The sequence below is a fragment of the Candoia aspera genome, chromosome 3 (genome assembly GCF_035149785.1).
Source record: "Candoia aspera isolate rCanAsp1 chromosome 3, rCanAsp1.hap2, whole genome shotgun sequence".
In the NCBI taxonomy this organism is placed as follows: domain Eukaryota; kingdom Metazoa; phylum Chordata; class Lepidosauria; order Squamata; family Boidae; genus Candoia; species Candoia aspera.
In genome coordinates this window covers 142,679,796-142,697,716 of record NC_086155.1, presented here as the reverse complement: position 1 = coordinate 142,697,716, position 17,921 = coordinate 142,679,796, and the positions used below count along the sequence as shown (strand labels likewise).

Genomic DNA, 17,921 nt, shown 5'->3' with positions numbered 1-17,921 from the left:
CCAGGTTACACACAGTGCAACCCCATCCAAGACTAAAGATGGTAGTTCTCTGGATACCAAAGAGCCCCGAACCACAGCCATTCCGTCTTGCCAGGGTTCAACTTCAACCTGTTGCTCCCCATTCAGACCTCAACAGCCTCTAGGCACCGGGAGAGGGCGGTGCGGCATCGCTTAACTCACCATGGGCAGAGATGTTCAACTGAGGATCATCAGCATACTGATGATATCTCACCCCATGGTGACAGATAATCTCACCCAGCGGCTTCATGTAGATGTTAAACAGGAGCAGAGAGAGCACCAACCCCTGAGGCACCCCAAAAAGCAGGGGCCGAGGGTGGGACCTCTCACCTCCGATCATCACCGACTGGAAACGGCCCCGGAGGAAGGAGGTAAACCAGAACAACACAGTGCCCCCCACCCCCAACCCCGAAGCCACTCCGGAAGGATACCATGGTCGATGGTATTGAAAGTCATCAAGAGGTCAAGTAGAACCAGAATGGTCGCACACCCTCCATCCCGCTCCCACCAGAGATCATCGAAAAGCGCAACCAATGCTGTTTCCATCCCATATCCAGGCCTGAATCCTGACTGAAAAGGGTCCAGATAATCCATTTCATCCAGGATCATCTGGAGCTGCAGCGCGACCACCTTCTCAACAACCTAACTCAAAAAGGGGAGGTTGGAGACAGGACGAAAACTATCCATCAGGGTGGGATCCAGTGATGGCTTCTTAAGGAGGGGACGAACCACAGCCTCTTTAAAAGGCTAGGGCACAACCCACTCCTCCAGAGATCCATTAGTTCCAGGCTTTTTCACATGGCCATTCAGCAAAGGCCTCTCCACAGATGGTGCTTTTTTGCTTGGGGTTTCAGCCATGTTGCCTCCTGTGAACATTAAGACTTTGGTTCATCCTAGCTGCTATTGTTTCTGCTGCCCTGACACTCTTAATGTTGGTATCATCACTAATTTAGACTTCCTTTAAGCACTACATTGTTTTGGAAGCTTAGGTACTTTTAGATGCCTCTACATAGACATAAATTACTCTTATAACAATAGGATTCAGAAAAGGTAAAAGGAAACATGGCAGCAAGTACTATATATTCACAGGCCCAAAATAACATTGGACCACTTCTAGAACCAAACCATAATACAGGCTCTCTTGCATAGCCCCATTATAAAGCAGAGCTAGGAAACTGTCTCATTCAGTGGGTAGTGTCAGAGGTCTAAAGATATGCACACAGTTCATGCTGTTTTCTTCTATATTTTCACTTTTTAATTTATAAAAGAAGTGTCTAATTCTGCTTTCTACTAAGTGAAGTCTGTGGCATAACAATGGCATGTAGACCCATTTATTGTGACTAGGTGTGTTTTTTTTCCAAAGGGCTTTTAAGGGGAGTGAAGCCTTCAAGGTTTATTGTGATCTAGTATTCATTGATTTTTCTTTTCTTCTCTCTCTTCTTTCTCCTGCTCTGGATATTCCTGGCTTCTCCAGGTTTCAAAGGTCAATGGTATCACTCGAATGTCAACTCTGAGTGCAAATACAGCCAGTGCCAAAAAGATGAGAGAAGTCAGACCTTCACCGTCCAAAACTGTGAAGTACACTGCAACAGTGACTAAGGGAACTGTCACATACACCAAAGCCAAGAAAGAACTGGTCAAGGAAACCAAACTAAATCACCACAAACTCAGTACACCTGTCAACCATACAATCTCAGGGAAAATGGAAAGTAGCAATGCAAAAACCCGTAAACAGGTGCTATCCCTTGGAGTGGCCAAGCCCAACAATACAGCTATTAACGGTGTCAAGGTCAATGGCAAGTTGAACCAAAAGACATGCACTAAGGAGGTAGGGAGGCAGTTGAGGGAAGGGCTGCGCAATTCAAAAAGGAGGCTGGAAGAAGCAAACCACATAGACAAAATACAGTCACCAGTCAAGAAGATAAAGGGGGCTGCCAACGTGGCTGAAACCCCAAGCAAAAAAGCGCCATCTGTGGAGAGGCCCTTGCTGAACGGCCATGTGAAAAAGCCTGGAAGTCAGGAAGTACCACAGAAAAGTCTAGAAAGGAATAGGCCGAAAAGAGCTGCTGCTGGGAAGAACACGCCGGGGAAACAAGCACATAGCAAAACGGAAAATGCCTCCTGTGAACATTATTCTACCTCTCAAACGGAGTCCTTGCACAAGCCACATGACTCAACAGGGAAGCACGAGAAAGGTAGCATCAAGTCTGGGTGGGCCATGATGGAAGAGATTCCTATTCTCAGGCCTTCCCCCAAGGAGTTCCATGACCCGTTGATATACATCGAGTCAGTCCGTGCTCAGGTTGAGAAGTATGGGATGTGCAGGGTGATCCCTCCTCCTGACTGGAGACCCGAGTGCAAGCTGAATGAAGAGATGCGGTTTGTGACCCAGATCCAGCACATTCACAAACTCAGCAGGCGCTGGGGGCCCAATGTGCAGCGTCTGGCCTGTATCAAGAAGCACCTCAAATCTCAGGGCATTACTATGGATGAGCTTCCACTCATAGGTGAGTTCCTTGGTCCCACAGGATTTTTGTTGCTCTTTGTGGTAAGCAACCATTTTGAGTACTGATTTATTTTCAGATTAATCCCCTGTGAACACAAAGCAGTGGTAGGGGGTAAGCAGTAGATTTCCATGCCAGTTCATAGGCCAAGTGCAATGCAGGGCTGTTTCTCTTGTGACTTACTTAAGGGATGTTTCTCTGTTGTGACTTATCCCATCCTCATCACTTACAGAGCAATTCTCTCCAAAGCAAACATACTCAGATTTCAAATGTATCTTTTCTTATGCCTGGAGAAGAAGTAGTGATCAGGCAACAGATGAGATAGCCCTCATCTATTCCACATTTGGATTTTAGGGGGTTTCCAGGGAAGCTCTATGGGTCAAGAGCATACAACTCCCCCCGCCCTCCAAATGTAACTGTTTTCAGTTAACTGTTTCTCATGCAAAAATACGTTCACTTTAAAAAAGAAATTTCTTCTAATTTATCCTGGTCATTTCTTAAAGAGATTTCTAGTTGGAAATCTGAGTGACTGAAATGACCATTTTCAATGCTTCCCGGGCATTAAACAACTTTTGATAATAAGTAGTTATCTACTTCAGTGTTGCAGAATGTGGATATCATTGTTTTTTGCAATAGGTGTTTAAAAGGAATAGAATCTGCACTATGTTTATTTAAGGAAATTGGTGGTGATATACCATCCTGAGGCATATGACAACATGATTTAAAAAGTAGTAGTTGTGGAAACAATAATTCCATTGAAAACACCCTGTATTATTTAGAAGGTATTTTACCTTTTATTCCTAAACAGTTTAAGAATAAATGTTCTTGAGCTCCTAAAAAGATTAAGCTTTAATCAGATAGGTTAATATAAGTGTAATTGGTGAGATCAAGTTTTAGGGTTTCATCTGAGATGATACTTTATTTGCAAGAATCTGTTGCTTCTGGGAATAAAAAGGAAAATATTAAACATAGCCTTTCTTTCCAGGGAATAAGAAGTAGATTTTTAAATTAATGGAAGGTTTTACTGGTAATAAATTATAATTAGGAGCTTTTGAATTCAGTATGATTTAAGTACATTTTTTTTTTATTATCTCACAGTATATTTTTTAAAAGACTAACTTTTTTGTGAAGTGCACTCTTTGTGGATATAATTAATGTGTTTTGTTAAGTGGCATCCACTAGTTACCATTTTAAGTGTTTAATTAATAGAATTTATTGTGCTTCTGTCAAACCTGCTCATGTGTGTACTTAGCATTACTGACTTAGTTCGGATGAACTGTATCAGGAGTAGGCCACAGTTTTGAGCTGATGGACATATTGAGAATTTTGAGAATGTGCTGTGGCTACCACAGGAAGGCTTGTACAGTTGCCAACTGGCTACTGTAATGGATGTGGCCAGTCCTGAAATCAAAAGGTCTGGGTAGAGGCCACTGGCATTCTTGTTAATTAAAAAGGAAGTGCTGGAGACAGTCACTTTGCTTTGCAGCATGCCAGCTTCCCAGGTTTTGTTTAAATATACAAAATCTAAAAAGGAATAAAATGAGAGTGGATCAGGCACTAAGGCGGAACACATGGGTCATACAGGCATCTCATTCCCTTCTCCAGCTTTTTTAGTTTGGAATGATGAGAATGAGCTACCATGAACCTTGGATTCTTGTACATCCCCACTCTCTTAGGATATGGTTATGGAAAGGAAGATAGAAACGGTTGATTCCGTCCTAAATTCAGTGCATGTTACCACAGTTTGTGAATTCTTAGTGCTTGTTAAAACAAGTCAAAATAGTCCATTGGCTTGTTTCTGCTTATACCAGAGCCACAGCATAAGGTTTGGATGATGTTCCTTATATCATGATGTAGTGTTGTTCACTACAGTCAATTTACTGGAAACTCAGCTGAAGCAGAAGCTTTTGTTTTCCTCCCTTGCAGCCTTGCTAGAGGAGGGAGGTAGATGTGTAGACTGCCCCACAGGTCCTCTAAGTCAGTGGTTCTTAAACTGGGGGTAATTTGTGCATAACCTAGGGGTAATGGAGCAATTTGTAATTGCTTGTTTGTGAGTTGAGGATCCAGTTTGGCCACTGCCAAAATGTATACGTCAAAGAGCAGAGCTAGGTTTTTTTGAGGGAGTAATGACATTATTTGAGACTGAGAAAAGGGGTAATTGTTCAGACAGTTTAAGAACTACTGCTCTAAGGCAAAGCAGACCAGCAGCGCTTAAGAGAATATCAGAGGCTAGAGGAGGAACTGCTGGCCATTTCTGGTATTGTACTCAGTGTTGTAGCGTGCTTGGGAACATGTCTTCCTGAGAATCAGACTGGTAAACTGCTGTTTGGCATTAACTCTGAACCCAGTTATTTCTGAATTCTTGAGTTTGTCTCATTTCTTCCACAGGCTTTGATTTGTAAAGAAAAGCTGTACTTGGAACAAAATTTAATTCTTTGTTATTTGTATATAACATGTATATTATAAAAGAACTCCAAGTGGGTTTGCTTTATCCAAATGCTTGCCTATCTTTTCTGGCCTGAGGACAAAAAGGTATATCTGTCTGATTAAGGCTAATGATTAGACTGCAATACAGATTTTCCCTGTGGTGTTCATCGTTTTTTTTGTAAAAGTCCTATTTTTCATTAAAACCATTAGCTCAAGTGTTAGTTCTATTAAAAGAAGCTTGAATTTTAAATACTTGCCAAAGAAAAGAAGTGTCAAGACAATATGTTTTGAGAAAGCAAATAGGCTGCTATGAAAACAAACACTGTAATATCTAGCTAGTTGCAGTATATTTTTGAGTTCTAGTTGAAATGGCTAAAGAACAGGTTTTTATGTTAATAGCCTTGCTTCTTTGAGTTCAAATGGCTTTTTATGTAATTGCTTTTCACATATTTAAACATTCAGACACTATTGAAATTGGTGTCTTGTTAGTATCAGCACAATAATAATTTTTTAAAAATCTTGAATATTTCCAGAACTCATCTTGTAAATTTCCTTTGCTATATTTGTTAGCATCTGTTGTTAATTTTAACAGGAACTGATAATAATATTCTGACAAAAAGCACATCTGGCTGTCCAGTTTGTTGTATTTTGTGCCTCCTTACCAATGAGTAAGGAAGTGAGAAATATCCCCCTGAAATAGATTTTGAATCATTCCAAATTCTTCAAAGTATTATGTGCCCCAAACAGACATTGGAATGGACATATTACTCTTACTTTGTTAAAGGACAGATTCATGTATACGACTTGTGGGTAGCCTTATTGGCCTGAGGACAGTATGCTTTGGTAGTTTCTTATGCCATATGTGTGTTGGGTACAATTCTGTACCATCTCAAAGGTCTGTCTTCCTGGTAGAACAAGTTAACAAGTGTGCTCCCTTAATTACATGTATACATACATACATATGTTATTATTGGTATGGAATGTCATGCTTGTTATTACGTGCTTAAAAGTCTTGGTCTGGCTGTAATCCATTTTTATATACATTATCTGTCACTGACATGTGTGTGTCATGCTGGATAGTGTCTTTATTAAGATGCCATGTGAGATAGAATTACTAGAATGAATAGTCTTGGAGTACATCTTGTTCAGTCCCTCCTGCTTAGCTCTTTTCAGCAAATGTGGTTAAACAAATCAGATTGACAGCTGTCCTTTTTAGTACAGGTAGTCCTCGCTTAATGACCACAATTGGGACCTGAATTTTGGTTGCTAAGTGAAGCAGTCATTAAGCGAATCTGACCCAATTTTACGACCTTTTTTGTATAAGTCATTAAGCAAATCACCACATGGTTGTTAAGGAAATCATGTGGTTCCTCATTGATTTTGCTTGTCAGAAGCCAGCCGGGAAGGTTGAAAACGGTGAGCACGGGACGCTGCAACGGTCACAAATGTGAACCAGTTGTCAAGCACCCGAATCGTGATCATGTGACTGTGGGGATGCTGTGACAGTCATAAGTGTGAGAATCAGTTGTAAGTCGTCTTTTTTTTTCAACACGATTGTAAGTCCAATCCATCACTGAAGGAATGGTTAAGTGAGGACTACCTGTATTATGCATGAACCAAGAAGTTTGGCTTGCTCTTCTCTTAATAAACAATTATCAGAAATTACTGTTTGCTCGTGACTTTGGCTTATTCAATCTTTCTGGTTCACACATATGCCAGATAAACCACATATTGATCTCTCAAGGCTTGTTTAACCATGCCTGGTAGGAGTGATCCAGCAGCTTGTTTTTCTTAATTAACATTTGCTACTTGTGATGTGTGAACTCAGCCGGTATTTTGCACCATCAGCAGACATTTTCTGCTTTATTTGCACATAATCCCTGTTCTTAGACCTTAGAAACTGGCCTCACCACGTTTTTTAAAACCCCAAAGATGATCAAACAGTATGCTTATGTTTATATTGAAAATATGAGGTATGGCATACATTTCATTTGGTCTGTGAAATAGTAGTTAAGAGTGACAACAAAATTAAATTGGACCAAGTCTGTGTCACGCAGTAGGAACAGTAATTCAACTACTCACATTTACAGCAGAATTTTCTGTAATAGCAACTCTACCTTCTAGCTTTGGTGGCAACGGAAAGAAAAGGGCTATTTCAGTGCAAGCTGATGGGCATGGAATAAAGGGGGCACAGGCTTTGTTACCCACTGCACTAAGCTAGAGCTTGTTTAACTGTAGTTTTTGGAATAAACTACAATTGGCTATATTCAAAGGTGCTGATTAAAAATTAAATAAATCACATTTTGGTATGGTGATGTGTGCAAATACAAGCAGAGAGAAAGGCATATCCTATTTGAAGCAGATTCCATTCTCAGTTTGGTAGATTTCTATAGCAGCGGGCAGGGAAGTTAAAAATGGAAAGACTATAATAGGTCCATGAAGTAATCAAAGTAATATGGGGGGGGGTATTTATTTCTGTTTGTTTTCTTTAGAAAACTAAGAAATAATACCTAATTAACAAAATGTCCATATAATTATATCTGGGCTGCAACATTTTTAATTGCCCATAAAAATCAGGCAAAAGAAAGGCTAGACTATAATCCTTCTCCCTGACCTCTTGTTTTCCACGGAGAGGTTTTGAGTTTACATGAAAATTTACTTTCATCTTCAACCTGAATTGATACCATCCAGACATATTCATGAAAATGAGGCCTGAATGAATGTGGTCTATATTCAATTTCCTTAACAATTTCCTGTGTTTTCCTTGTTTTTTCTTTCCTGCTTTTCTACTGCGTTGACCTCCAGGAGGCTGTGAGCTAGATTTGGCCTGCTTTTTCCAGCTGATCAATGAAATGGGGGGCATGCAGCAGGTGACTGACCTCAAGAAATGGAATAAGCTGGCAGATATGCTGCGTATCCCCAAAACTGCACAGGACAGGTTAGCAAAGCTGCAGGAAGCCTATTGCCAGTATCTACTCTCCTATGATTCCCTCTCTGCTGAGGAGCACAAGAGACTGGAAAAAGAAGTCCTCCTTGAAAAGGAGATTCTAGAAAAGCGGAGGGGTCCTTTGGAAGTACATTCAGATAACAACTATGAATTCCAGTCTCTGCCCCGCTACGAGCCCAAAAACGGACTCATCAATGGCATTGTTCATAAAAATGGCTTCCGGAACAAAGCAAAAGAAATTGAGGTCCCTCAAAAAACAGGTAGGCGGCGACTCTTCTCTCAGGAAAAGGAGACCACAAAAGAAGAAGAAGAAGAAGAAGAAGAGATTGGTGTTCTTTGTGACCTCCACAAGTGTATATACAAGGTAAGTAGTAATCTTGCTGCGGTCTTGGCTAGAAAGTGCATCTTAAAGTGCAAACGGTATTTTCACTCACTGTGCCAGCTCTGATTTAGTGCAAGCAGTGGTTTGGAATGCTTATTTCGCCTGTCATTGAGCACATCATCCATTTGCAAAGGAATGTTGACTCCTCCACTCAATTTGATTTGGCAGCCTTCCCACTGTATTAAGCATCTGGCACCACCACATGCTGTGTAATTGTTAGCAAGGTTAGATTGAGTGAGTGTGTTGAAATGCTAAGGGAGGAAGAAATACATTGTTTTTTTATGCTGGTGCTTGTGTCCAGCACTCACTGCTTTTCCATCACGATTTTTATCCCATCAGTATGAACTGATAATTAGATGCTGCTTGGAAGATTGCACAGGCACAAGTCAGTGATTTTATTCAGAGCAATAGCCATTTTCCAGAACTGTATAGATACTCCCGCACTAAATATCATCTATGTCTGTATTAGTCAGATTCATATCCCATTCTTTTCCCACAGGAATCCAGGCAGCATATATGGAATTAATAACCTTTTATCTTTGCCATCTTTGTCACTATGAAAGAGATGTGAGAACTTGTCTTGTTTTGTCTTGTCTTAGGTTTTAGTTATGGAATAAGCTTGGCTTCCTACATTCAATTAACATACTCTAGTGCAGGTTGATGCCAAAGAGCATACTGGCTGGGCATTCTGGGAGTTCTGTTCCAAACACATCTTGCAGATGCTTGGTTGGGGAGATGCTCTAGAGAGTCAGTTATCCATCTTGGCTAATATATTTTCATGCCTATTTTTATCTCAGATGAGGGTTTCCTTGTTTGAGTTATGGTGGCTGAGTATTGTCCTTAAAAGTGCCCAGGTTCTTAGGAGAATCTGTCTCCCTGTTTTCAGATAATTCATGATTTAGTTTTAACCCTAAATAGCAGATTAAAATACATATTTTATAACCACTTCAAACTCATCCATGTTCAGGCATTCATTTGGTTGGTATAGTTGCAATATGTGGCCTACAAAGCATATAATCCTGGGTTGTCTCATCAACACCTTCCTTCAGACGCAGTACAGAACTTCAGCACAGAAGTAGGTGGTGGTGTTGGGGCTGTCCTGCCATCTGCAACTCTCTCTGTGACTAGTAATCCTATTTCCATAACAGTAGGTTGGTGTGGTTTGAGGCTGATTACATTTTAAGAGCCCCATCATCAAACCATAGCTAAAACTACCTATTACAGGGTCATCATCTTTTCATATTTATATAGCACAATAAACACATAGTAGAATGTTGTAAGATTAAATTTGAGTTTGAGATGCTTGTTTCTAGGGCAACCAGGGTAAAAACTTTGAGCAGCTATTCCATCTTTTCCTCCTTGTCAAAAAAGACAGGACTGGGCTACAAATGAAGACAACATCATCTAGATCCTCTGAAAATTGACTGTACCAGGGTGATGACAACATAAAAACCTCACCTGGAAGCACCCTAGTGAACAAATAGGAAAATGATCCACTGACTGCACACAATGAGCAGCATTCTTTGCTTCATGGGTCCAAATCTTGCTCACAGAACACTCATTTACTGAAAAGCAAGCTGGTAGAATTACTTTCTCCCATTTTTTCAAACCTTTCAGATACTCTCTGTTAGCTCCCACATTATGTTTGTCTTGTTTTGATACTGTGCACATTTACAAACCAAGCATTCGGCTGTAGCCAAGTTACCCTTTTATGTTTTAGGAATGTCTGTTTGATCTCTGTGGAATCCAGGAGTATTCTGGGTAATAATTACACTAAAAGCTGATGTCTTCCTTTGCATCATGCCAGTTTTCTTTTTATTTTGTTTTAGGTTTTTAAAGGTTATTTTAAATTTAAAAGTTCTTTCAGAAGGGGGCTAGCATGTGCCATGTTTAAGTCCCCAGTTTTATGTTATTTACACATGTTTATTAAACTTGGCCTCTTTAATTGGTGATGTCTCCTTCTGCCTGCCAAACAGTGTTTGTTTCCTGTAAGATATTTTATCTTTATGGATTCCTTTTCCATAGTATTACATTTTAGTCACATCCAACTTGTCAGCATAGCTTATATTCCACCTCCTTAGAGGCTCTGATTGCCTCTTAGAAAAAACGTTGTTTGCTGCTCCAACTGAAAAAGTTGTCACTGTCAGCCAAAATACATAGGTGCTAACTAATGTAATAACTTGAGTCAGTCTCATACACCTGCTATATTAGCTCTGTTTACAGTTTCCTTTTTTTATTATTCTGCTAAACTTGGTTACCAAAACAAAGTGAACTAAGTATAAACTAAATAAAAATGGCTGGGTCTTTTGCAAATTAACCTTCAAGTCAGCCTCATTTAATACATAAATAATTAACTTTTTAGTGTTGCTGCATGAGATCATGATCTAGCTACATGCCTATGAAAAGAGAATGCCGGACAAGGGAATTCATTCTAATACGTATGGCTATTTTGCTATTTTCTTAAAGGCATTTTTTTTCTGCAATTATGTAAGTAAAGGTGCACTTAATCCACCCTGAATGGAAAAAGAAATTGATATTTGGAAGAACCGTAATCATAGACACCTGTTTAAGACCAAAGAGTCGGTCACTGCAAGCTGGTCAGAGATTTAAATTCTGTTTTAATGCTATATGCAGTAACCTCAAGAACTTCAACCATTCCTTACTGTCCATCAAAATGTAGTTTGTCTGAAGTGACATAGTGTGGTTTCTGCTTGCCTTGCAAAGCGGGATTTAGAAACACAGATAAAATCATGGTTAATTCTGGTTTGCAGGGGAAGCACAAGTCACAATTTTTTAGTTCAGACAAATGACAGACTTATAAACCACAAACCAGGGAAGTTAGCTTATGAGCTCTAAGATCCTTAAAGCCAAGTTCACATAGCATTTAGAATGTATCTGAATCTAGGAACTGTGAACAGAAAATGATCAAATGTGAGTTTTTGTTTTTTGTCTAAGAAATCCTTTAAATATCTATACAGATGTTTTGAGATAGAACCAAGAAACAAAAGTACTATTTTCACAATATACAGCATTCTTTCTATTTAAAATCAAAATGACACTGTGGGTATTAGTTTTAGGCAAAAATTAGAATGTGAGAAAGGTAAGAGAAAACTTTCATGGAGATTCCTTTATGTTGAGTGAAAAATTAAGTATTTCTGTTGTAAGGTTACCTGTTGTTAAAAATAGATGCTGCTTTCAGTTGCTTGGCAGAAATTGACAGGCAAGTACTTGAAATCTATTGATATTAGTTTTACAACCTTGGTAAGCCCCAGATTACAGACACAGATTGGATAGCTGAGAAATAGCATTTTCAAGGCTGTTTTAGTTAAACTGGCCCAATAAATAACACACGATAAAACAATAAAAATATTGTATAATATATTACATTTAAAAAAACATGATACCAAATCTAATCATTGACCAAAAAAAAAAGGCTTCAAATTCATGTGGAAGAGTTCTGTCTTTCCAGTCTTCCTAGACCTTGCCAGGGTCAGTACTACCTCAAGCTCTTGGATGAGGGCTTGTTTCACAAAGTGAGGATCGCCATGGAAAAAACACTGCTTTTGGAGCCCATATCTCTCATTTTATATATATTGGGAACCCTAAGCCTCCCTATATGGGATGAGCATTTTGGATAGAGCAGTTACATCTGGAGAAGGTGATCCTGGACATACTAGAAGCTACGCCATGTAGGTCTTAACCTTTAAAGATCAACACTTTTCATTGGACCCAGAAATCTATTGCAAATTAATAGTGGACCAATAATACCTGCATTATATGACAGTAGCTGTTCTCACTCACTAGCATGTGGGGTGCTACATTCTGCACCATGAGCATTTCTAGAGTGGTTTTCAAAACAGCCTCTCATAAAGTGTTTTGCAGTAGACAATTCTGGTTTTATAAGGACTTGAGGTACTGCCACCAGAGGCTCCTACTCCAGATAGGACTACAAGTGGTGTACTACAGAAGCAGGGCAATGGCTACCCTGAGCTTGACATTAATTTGCATATCCAGCAGTAGCCATGTGTTCAGGAGAACTCACAAGTTGCAGGCCTACTCCTTCTAGGGAAGTGCTGTCTCATGCAGAGCCCACAGTAAACCAGATGGTTTCTAGACAAAAAGCAACTTGGCCTTTTTAGGGCTCCACCTCAGTCTTTTTAATCCTGTCTGACCACAACAGCCTCCAGACTGTCAAGACTTCCACAGCTCCTTCAGGCCAGCTCAGGGTAGAAATAAATAGCTGAGTTTCATTGGCGTACTTTTGGCTTGGAGTGGGGGAGGGGTAATAACATTTGTCCCTTGTCAGGACCAGATCACTCTTTGATTGCTTTGGAGTTCTCTATGCCCCTGCTCACCACTGTAGGAAGGTGAAACCTATTTGATCCATTTTCCCCAAATGCCTGATGGCCTAATGGGTTTCAAAAGGAGCTCGAGTTTGTTCCTGAGGCTCTGGTATACAGTTTGGCTGAAGCCTTAGTCACCACTTGGAAAGAGGAGGTGACAACTGCCTTGGATCAAATTATGCCTATGCATTCTTTCCTTTCTTGGAAAGTCCCCATGTTTTTGGAGGGCCTCTGGGAGATGAAACAGCAGAAGAGACACCTAGAGCACTGTTAAAAGAGAATGAAGAGCAAATGTGACTGAACATGAGTAAAAGCCTTTATTAAGGATTACCATGTGGCAATAAGAACTTTTTCTTTATTATATTCCATAGACTGCCAGCTGGCAGCCCTGTTGAAGGTAACTCAGTCTCTTTTGAGGAAAGTGGAGGAGAAAAAACATCTGCAGGGTCTCGGTGAGGAGTATTCTAGGCATCTATTTGATAAAGTCACTCAGATGCTAGAGAATACCAACCACTCCATTAGAGTCCACAGGCCAAAATGAATCTCAGATGACATTACAAGACTTTTCCCCGGTCACCACTTCAGACCTCACTCATGAGGAGTTTAGACTATCAAATCTTACTGACTTTATCAGCAGTAAGTTGTGCAAACACATTACAGCAGTCCAATGGCAATTCTTTCTATCTCTCTAAAAGGGAGTGGGTCACTGCACAAGTCAACACAATAAAGGTGGAGAAATACTGAGGCTTTGATCCCCTTATTGGCATAGTGTAGGTTCAAACATAAGCTCTTACTATGCTCAGTCAGATTCACTTTTTGTTTTTGTCCACTGGTGTTCTAAATGACCCTTCAGTCATTCATCTGCCAAAAATCCTCAGTAAACCAAGGAGCACACCAAGATAGACAAATGGGGCAACTTGGGAGTAATCACATCAAGCACTCTGGCCCTCTCAGACTCCAAAGTTGAATCAGGCACTGAGCAGAACTGCCTCCTAGCTGACAGGGAAAATCCCCAAGCAGTTGTGAGAATTCATTTATTTAATCAGTCAATCATCTTATAAGCCATCACTATTACAACTCTCAGCATCTTACAGAGTGTAAATAATTAAGGCTAAAATAATAATAGGAAATGGTTTAGGATTAAACTGAACTGAGGGAATGTGAAGGACTGTTTCAGAGATTTTTATGGGAATGTTACTTGCCAAAGAGTAGAATGGAAAGAAGTGCCATAAATATTAGTATCCAAGAAAAAATGATGAAAAGGAGGTCTCAAATGCTGTGAGAATATTGAAAAATAGAAAGATTGTAGATGAGGATGGTCTGAGTAGAGAAAAGTTAAAATATAGATGAGGTGTCCTTATGGAGTGGCTGTTCAACATGTTTGAAAAGAATGAAACTCTGATGATTGGAAGAATGGACTCCCTTTACAAAGGGAACGGTAGGAAGAGCAAATATAAAACTAGAGGAGGGGGTAATTTGTCAAGTGTGCCTGAGAAGATGTTTGGCAGAATTATGATTAAAAGGGTGCAAGAGGAAATAATGAGCAAGATTTGCAGCATGGCTTTGTGCCAGGAAGATATGTAGATCAGGATTTTGCTCTTCAGCAGTTCTTGAGTAATATACAGTATGAGTATGAGAAAGAAAGCTTACTTTACATTTGCTGATTTAGGTAGTGCATATGATCTACAGAAGAGGTGTGAGTTTTGGTTGGTGTTGAAGATTGGCTGCTGAATGCTATAAGAATGGTATATAACGGAAGTAAAGCATGTGTGAAAATCAGTGGAATGCCTAGCGAATGGTTCACCATTGAGCAGGGAGTATGACAGGAGTATGGGAGGCCGCCTTAGTAGTTCAATGTATTTATGGATAAATATATGTGGAATGCTTGTATTGGTAGAATGGTATTGGTTTAGGACATGAATGTGCATGTATTTTTATATGCATATGATACGTTTTTGACTGAGAACCCAAATGATTTGCACCAGATTTTAAACTGTATTTTCATACAATTAATGTATCAGAGACACTCTACATAATGTTGCTTTTGCTTACCCTGAAATGAAGTGGTATTAATGGGTTTTATGTATGGTTGTTTTTTGTGTCAACACTTTCAATAAAATAAGTAGAAAAATATCAGTAGATTGAATTGATTGATTTAAGCGGTTGGTAGAAAACATAGAATTTTGTTAAGCCACTCACTTAATTTTGTTAAGCCATCCATGGTATATACTAGCTGAGACAACTTTGAGTTCCACAATCCAGCCAGGTGCTAAAAACTAGGAAAATATGGTTGCAGAGTGGTATTAGAGTTGAAAGCGTTTTTAATCCACACACTCCCACTAGAATTTTGAAACTTTGTGTCATTAAAATAAACAAAAAACTGTTGTGGGAGAATAATTCACATTTTAAAATGTTATCAGTAGAGTTGTACCTAGTGATCCTCTGTCTTTATAAAGACATAATGCATTATACAATAAGTAGGGTGCCCTTTCAATACATTGCACTACAACTCCCATCATTCCTTACCACTGACGAGGGGTATCGAATCTAAAGCACCTAGATAACACTAGATTGAGAAACCTTGGCATATTGACATATTCCCACTACTGAGCTGAAAGCCTTGCATCAGCCTCTCCAATCAGATGCCCTCCACAGTCATGCTGGCTGAGAATTATGGGAAATTGACATCGTTGTATTCCAGTTGAGAGCAAACTTTGCAACAATAGCTAAATGAGGGAGAAAAGTCACACCTGTGTAATCATGATGCATTCTTGGTTCATAATGTGGAAGTTTTTGTAATATTCCTTTATTGTTTATTATTTATAATGGAAATAATTTTAGTTCAGTTTTGCAATACATTAGGTAGTGAGATATGGCTAAATACTGAATCTGTTCTTATTTTTAATTTGGTTTTGAATCTCTAGCTTTGTATGTCTGGCATGATTTCAGAATTTATCTGGTGGAAGGAAATTTATCTAGCTTTCTACCTTGCCTGAAATAATTCCCTGAAACCAACTCCTGCCAGTATATTTCTGAAGAAGTATCTTCATTGTGCTTTTTAGAACCAATATAAATTGGCCGTTACAAATCATCCTGATTTGGGGGGTGAGGGGAGTTGCTATTATTTTTCTTTCTTTGCTGAGCAACTGCCTGTATCTGGAAAGCATCATCTTCTTGAAACAACACATAGCATAAAATATAGCTGAGTAAGCCGTTTGGGAACACAAAGTGTTCTGGACAAGACTTTTACTGTGCCATCACCCTGGTTCATTCGCAGAATCGGGAGTGGGGGGCAGTATCCAGAAAATGTTGTCTTCCCTATTTTTCCATCACTTTTGCCATATTTTTCTGATGATGATGATGATGGAGGAGGAGAATCATCTGTTAAGGAGGGAAAGTTGAGATGCATGCCAGCATTTTTTGATAGGCTGGAATCTGTGGTACCACTGCCTATTGAAAAACAATCTACAGCCCAACCAATTTGCCAACTGCCTATGAAACAGAGGAGGGCACTCAACAACATCCTTGGTGCCAAAATAAACTTTTCTTTCCAAATCATTTATTTTTTCTGTTTCTGGTATTTAATTGCATTATATTTAGAAAAAAAAAAAGTAGGATCACAATTCTTCCCTTTTTTGCTCCTGTTTCATAGGGAAGGTCTGTTTCTTTAACAACTTTTTACCGAACAGCAAGAAACGTCATGAGCATGTGCTTCAGCAAAGACCCCACAGCAGCAGAAATAGAGGTGAGAGATGCCCTAATATTAAATCCTATTTTTATTCTGAACTCAAATGCTTTTCTACCCTTCTTATGAAAAGTCCTAAGTATCTAACAAATGTCAACCATGCTTTTACATGGAAAGTTATATCAACTGGATGTAGACAGGCAGGAAATGATACGATCTTGGTCATTGTGAATGCAGCCTATTATGTAATTTTAACAGCAGGGTTGCTTTAAAGAGAAGTAAAAATATTGCTAGGTTTAAGAAAAAAGGAGAAGCAGTAAATAGGACAGAAGGAGGCAGATCTTGAGGACCTATCATCCTACAGATGATACTGAATTAGAAATTGTAGCATTCTCAGCATTGGCTTATCTGACTGAGGCTGCTTGGAGCTGCAAACTCAAGGGTTCCTTATTCCTGCATTAAAAGGTATTCTAAAGGGGAAAAGGGAGTGTTCCAGCCTCTGTTTAAGGAAAAGAACATTTAGGACAAAAGAATATTTGTCCTAAACATTCAACACTCTGTCTTAGTATCAGCCAGAGGGTGTTGTGGTAAGACAGTCTTTCCCAACATGGACCCCTCCAAATTCCTTGAAACTCCTTACAATCCCCATAATTTCAGATAGCATGCATGTAAAAGTCACCACATCCTAAGGTTAGATTCTGAGCAGTTTCTCTTTGCTGGTGGCTGTACCTGGGAGAATCTGGTTCATCCATTAACATATGGCCAAGGATGGTTGACCTTACATAAAAAAGAGTAAGTAAGATTCAGAAAAGGTGTCAATTGATTCATTGTCTGTCAGTTCTAGGTAGTCATGGTAGTTCTCCCTCCTTTTATATTAGCTTTCCACAGTCTTGCTAGAACTACAACTTCCAGAATTTTCATTTTTTCCATTTAGCGGAAAGACCCCAGGCTGTGGCAGGGTGTTCTCTATCCTTCTGCTTTAATATTACAAGAATGCATGCTTTCTAAGGCCTTTTTTATTATTATTATACTGCCAACAAAGAACATTTTGTCTGTTACGTTAGAAGACTGAGATCAGAAAGATAAGGACTTTTTAAAACAAATCTTCATTTGCTAAAGAAAGGGCTGTTTCTAAGAAAATGGTAGGGAACATGTTTGAGATACTGTGTTTGGCCATAATTTTAAACATCTATTAAAACTGGGTAGTTTTTTTTCCCCTTATAGCAAGAATACTGGAGATTAGTAGAACAGAAGGACTGCCATGTAGCAGTACACTGTGGGAAAGTGGACACCAATACCCATGGCAGTGGCTTCCCTGTGGGAAAATCAGAACCCTTTTCAAGGTAATACCTGGCAGCATTATCTAGAATTCTGCTTGATTTTTGTGTCTGCTTTGGCTAGTACAATAGTGGGTCTTAATTGTTTCATTGAGATACTACTCAATTTGATCCATGTGATCTGCTATGCATTGATAGCTGTAAAGTCCCAAGTGAGAAGCATATAATGTCAGCTCAAAATCTTTTGTGAGAGCCATAGAATTACACATGCTTTTACTACAGTTAAATATTTTGACTTCTTAAGATCAAAAGATTTAAAAGGCAACATACATTTCAAG

At 39.3% G+C, this 17,921-nt stretch overlaps 1 protein-coding gene across 1 annotated transcript in view; it reads left to right on the top strand.

Annotated features, from left to right (window-relative positions):
• The window catches only part of JARID2 (jumonji and AT-rich interaction domain containing 2), a 265,514-nt gene that overhangs the window by 227,133 nt on the left and 20,460 nt on the right, over positions 1 to 17,921 (top strand). The window contains exons 7-10 of the mRNA XM_063298933.1: positions 1,493 to 2,525; positions 7,755 to 8,260; positions 16,274 to 16,366; positions 17,531 to 17,649. Of these exons, the coding sequence (XP_063155003.1) occupies positions 1,493 to 2,525; positions 7,755 to 8,260; positions 16,274 to 16,366; positions 17,531 to 17,649 (1,751 nt within the window). The remainder of the gene's footprint in view (positions 1 to 1,492; positions 2,526 to 7,754; positions 8,261 to 16,273; positions 16,367 to 17,530; positions 17,650 to 17,921) is intronic.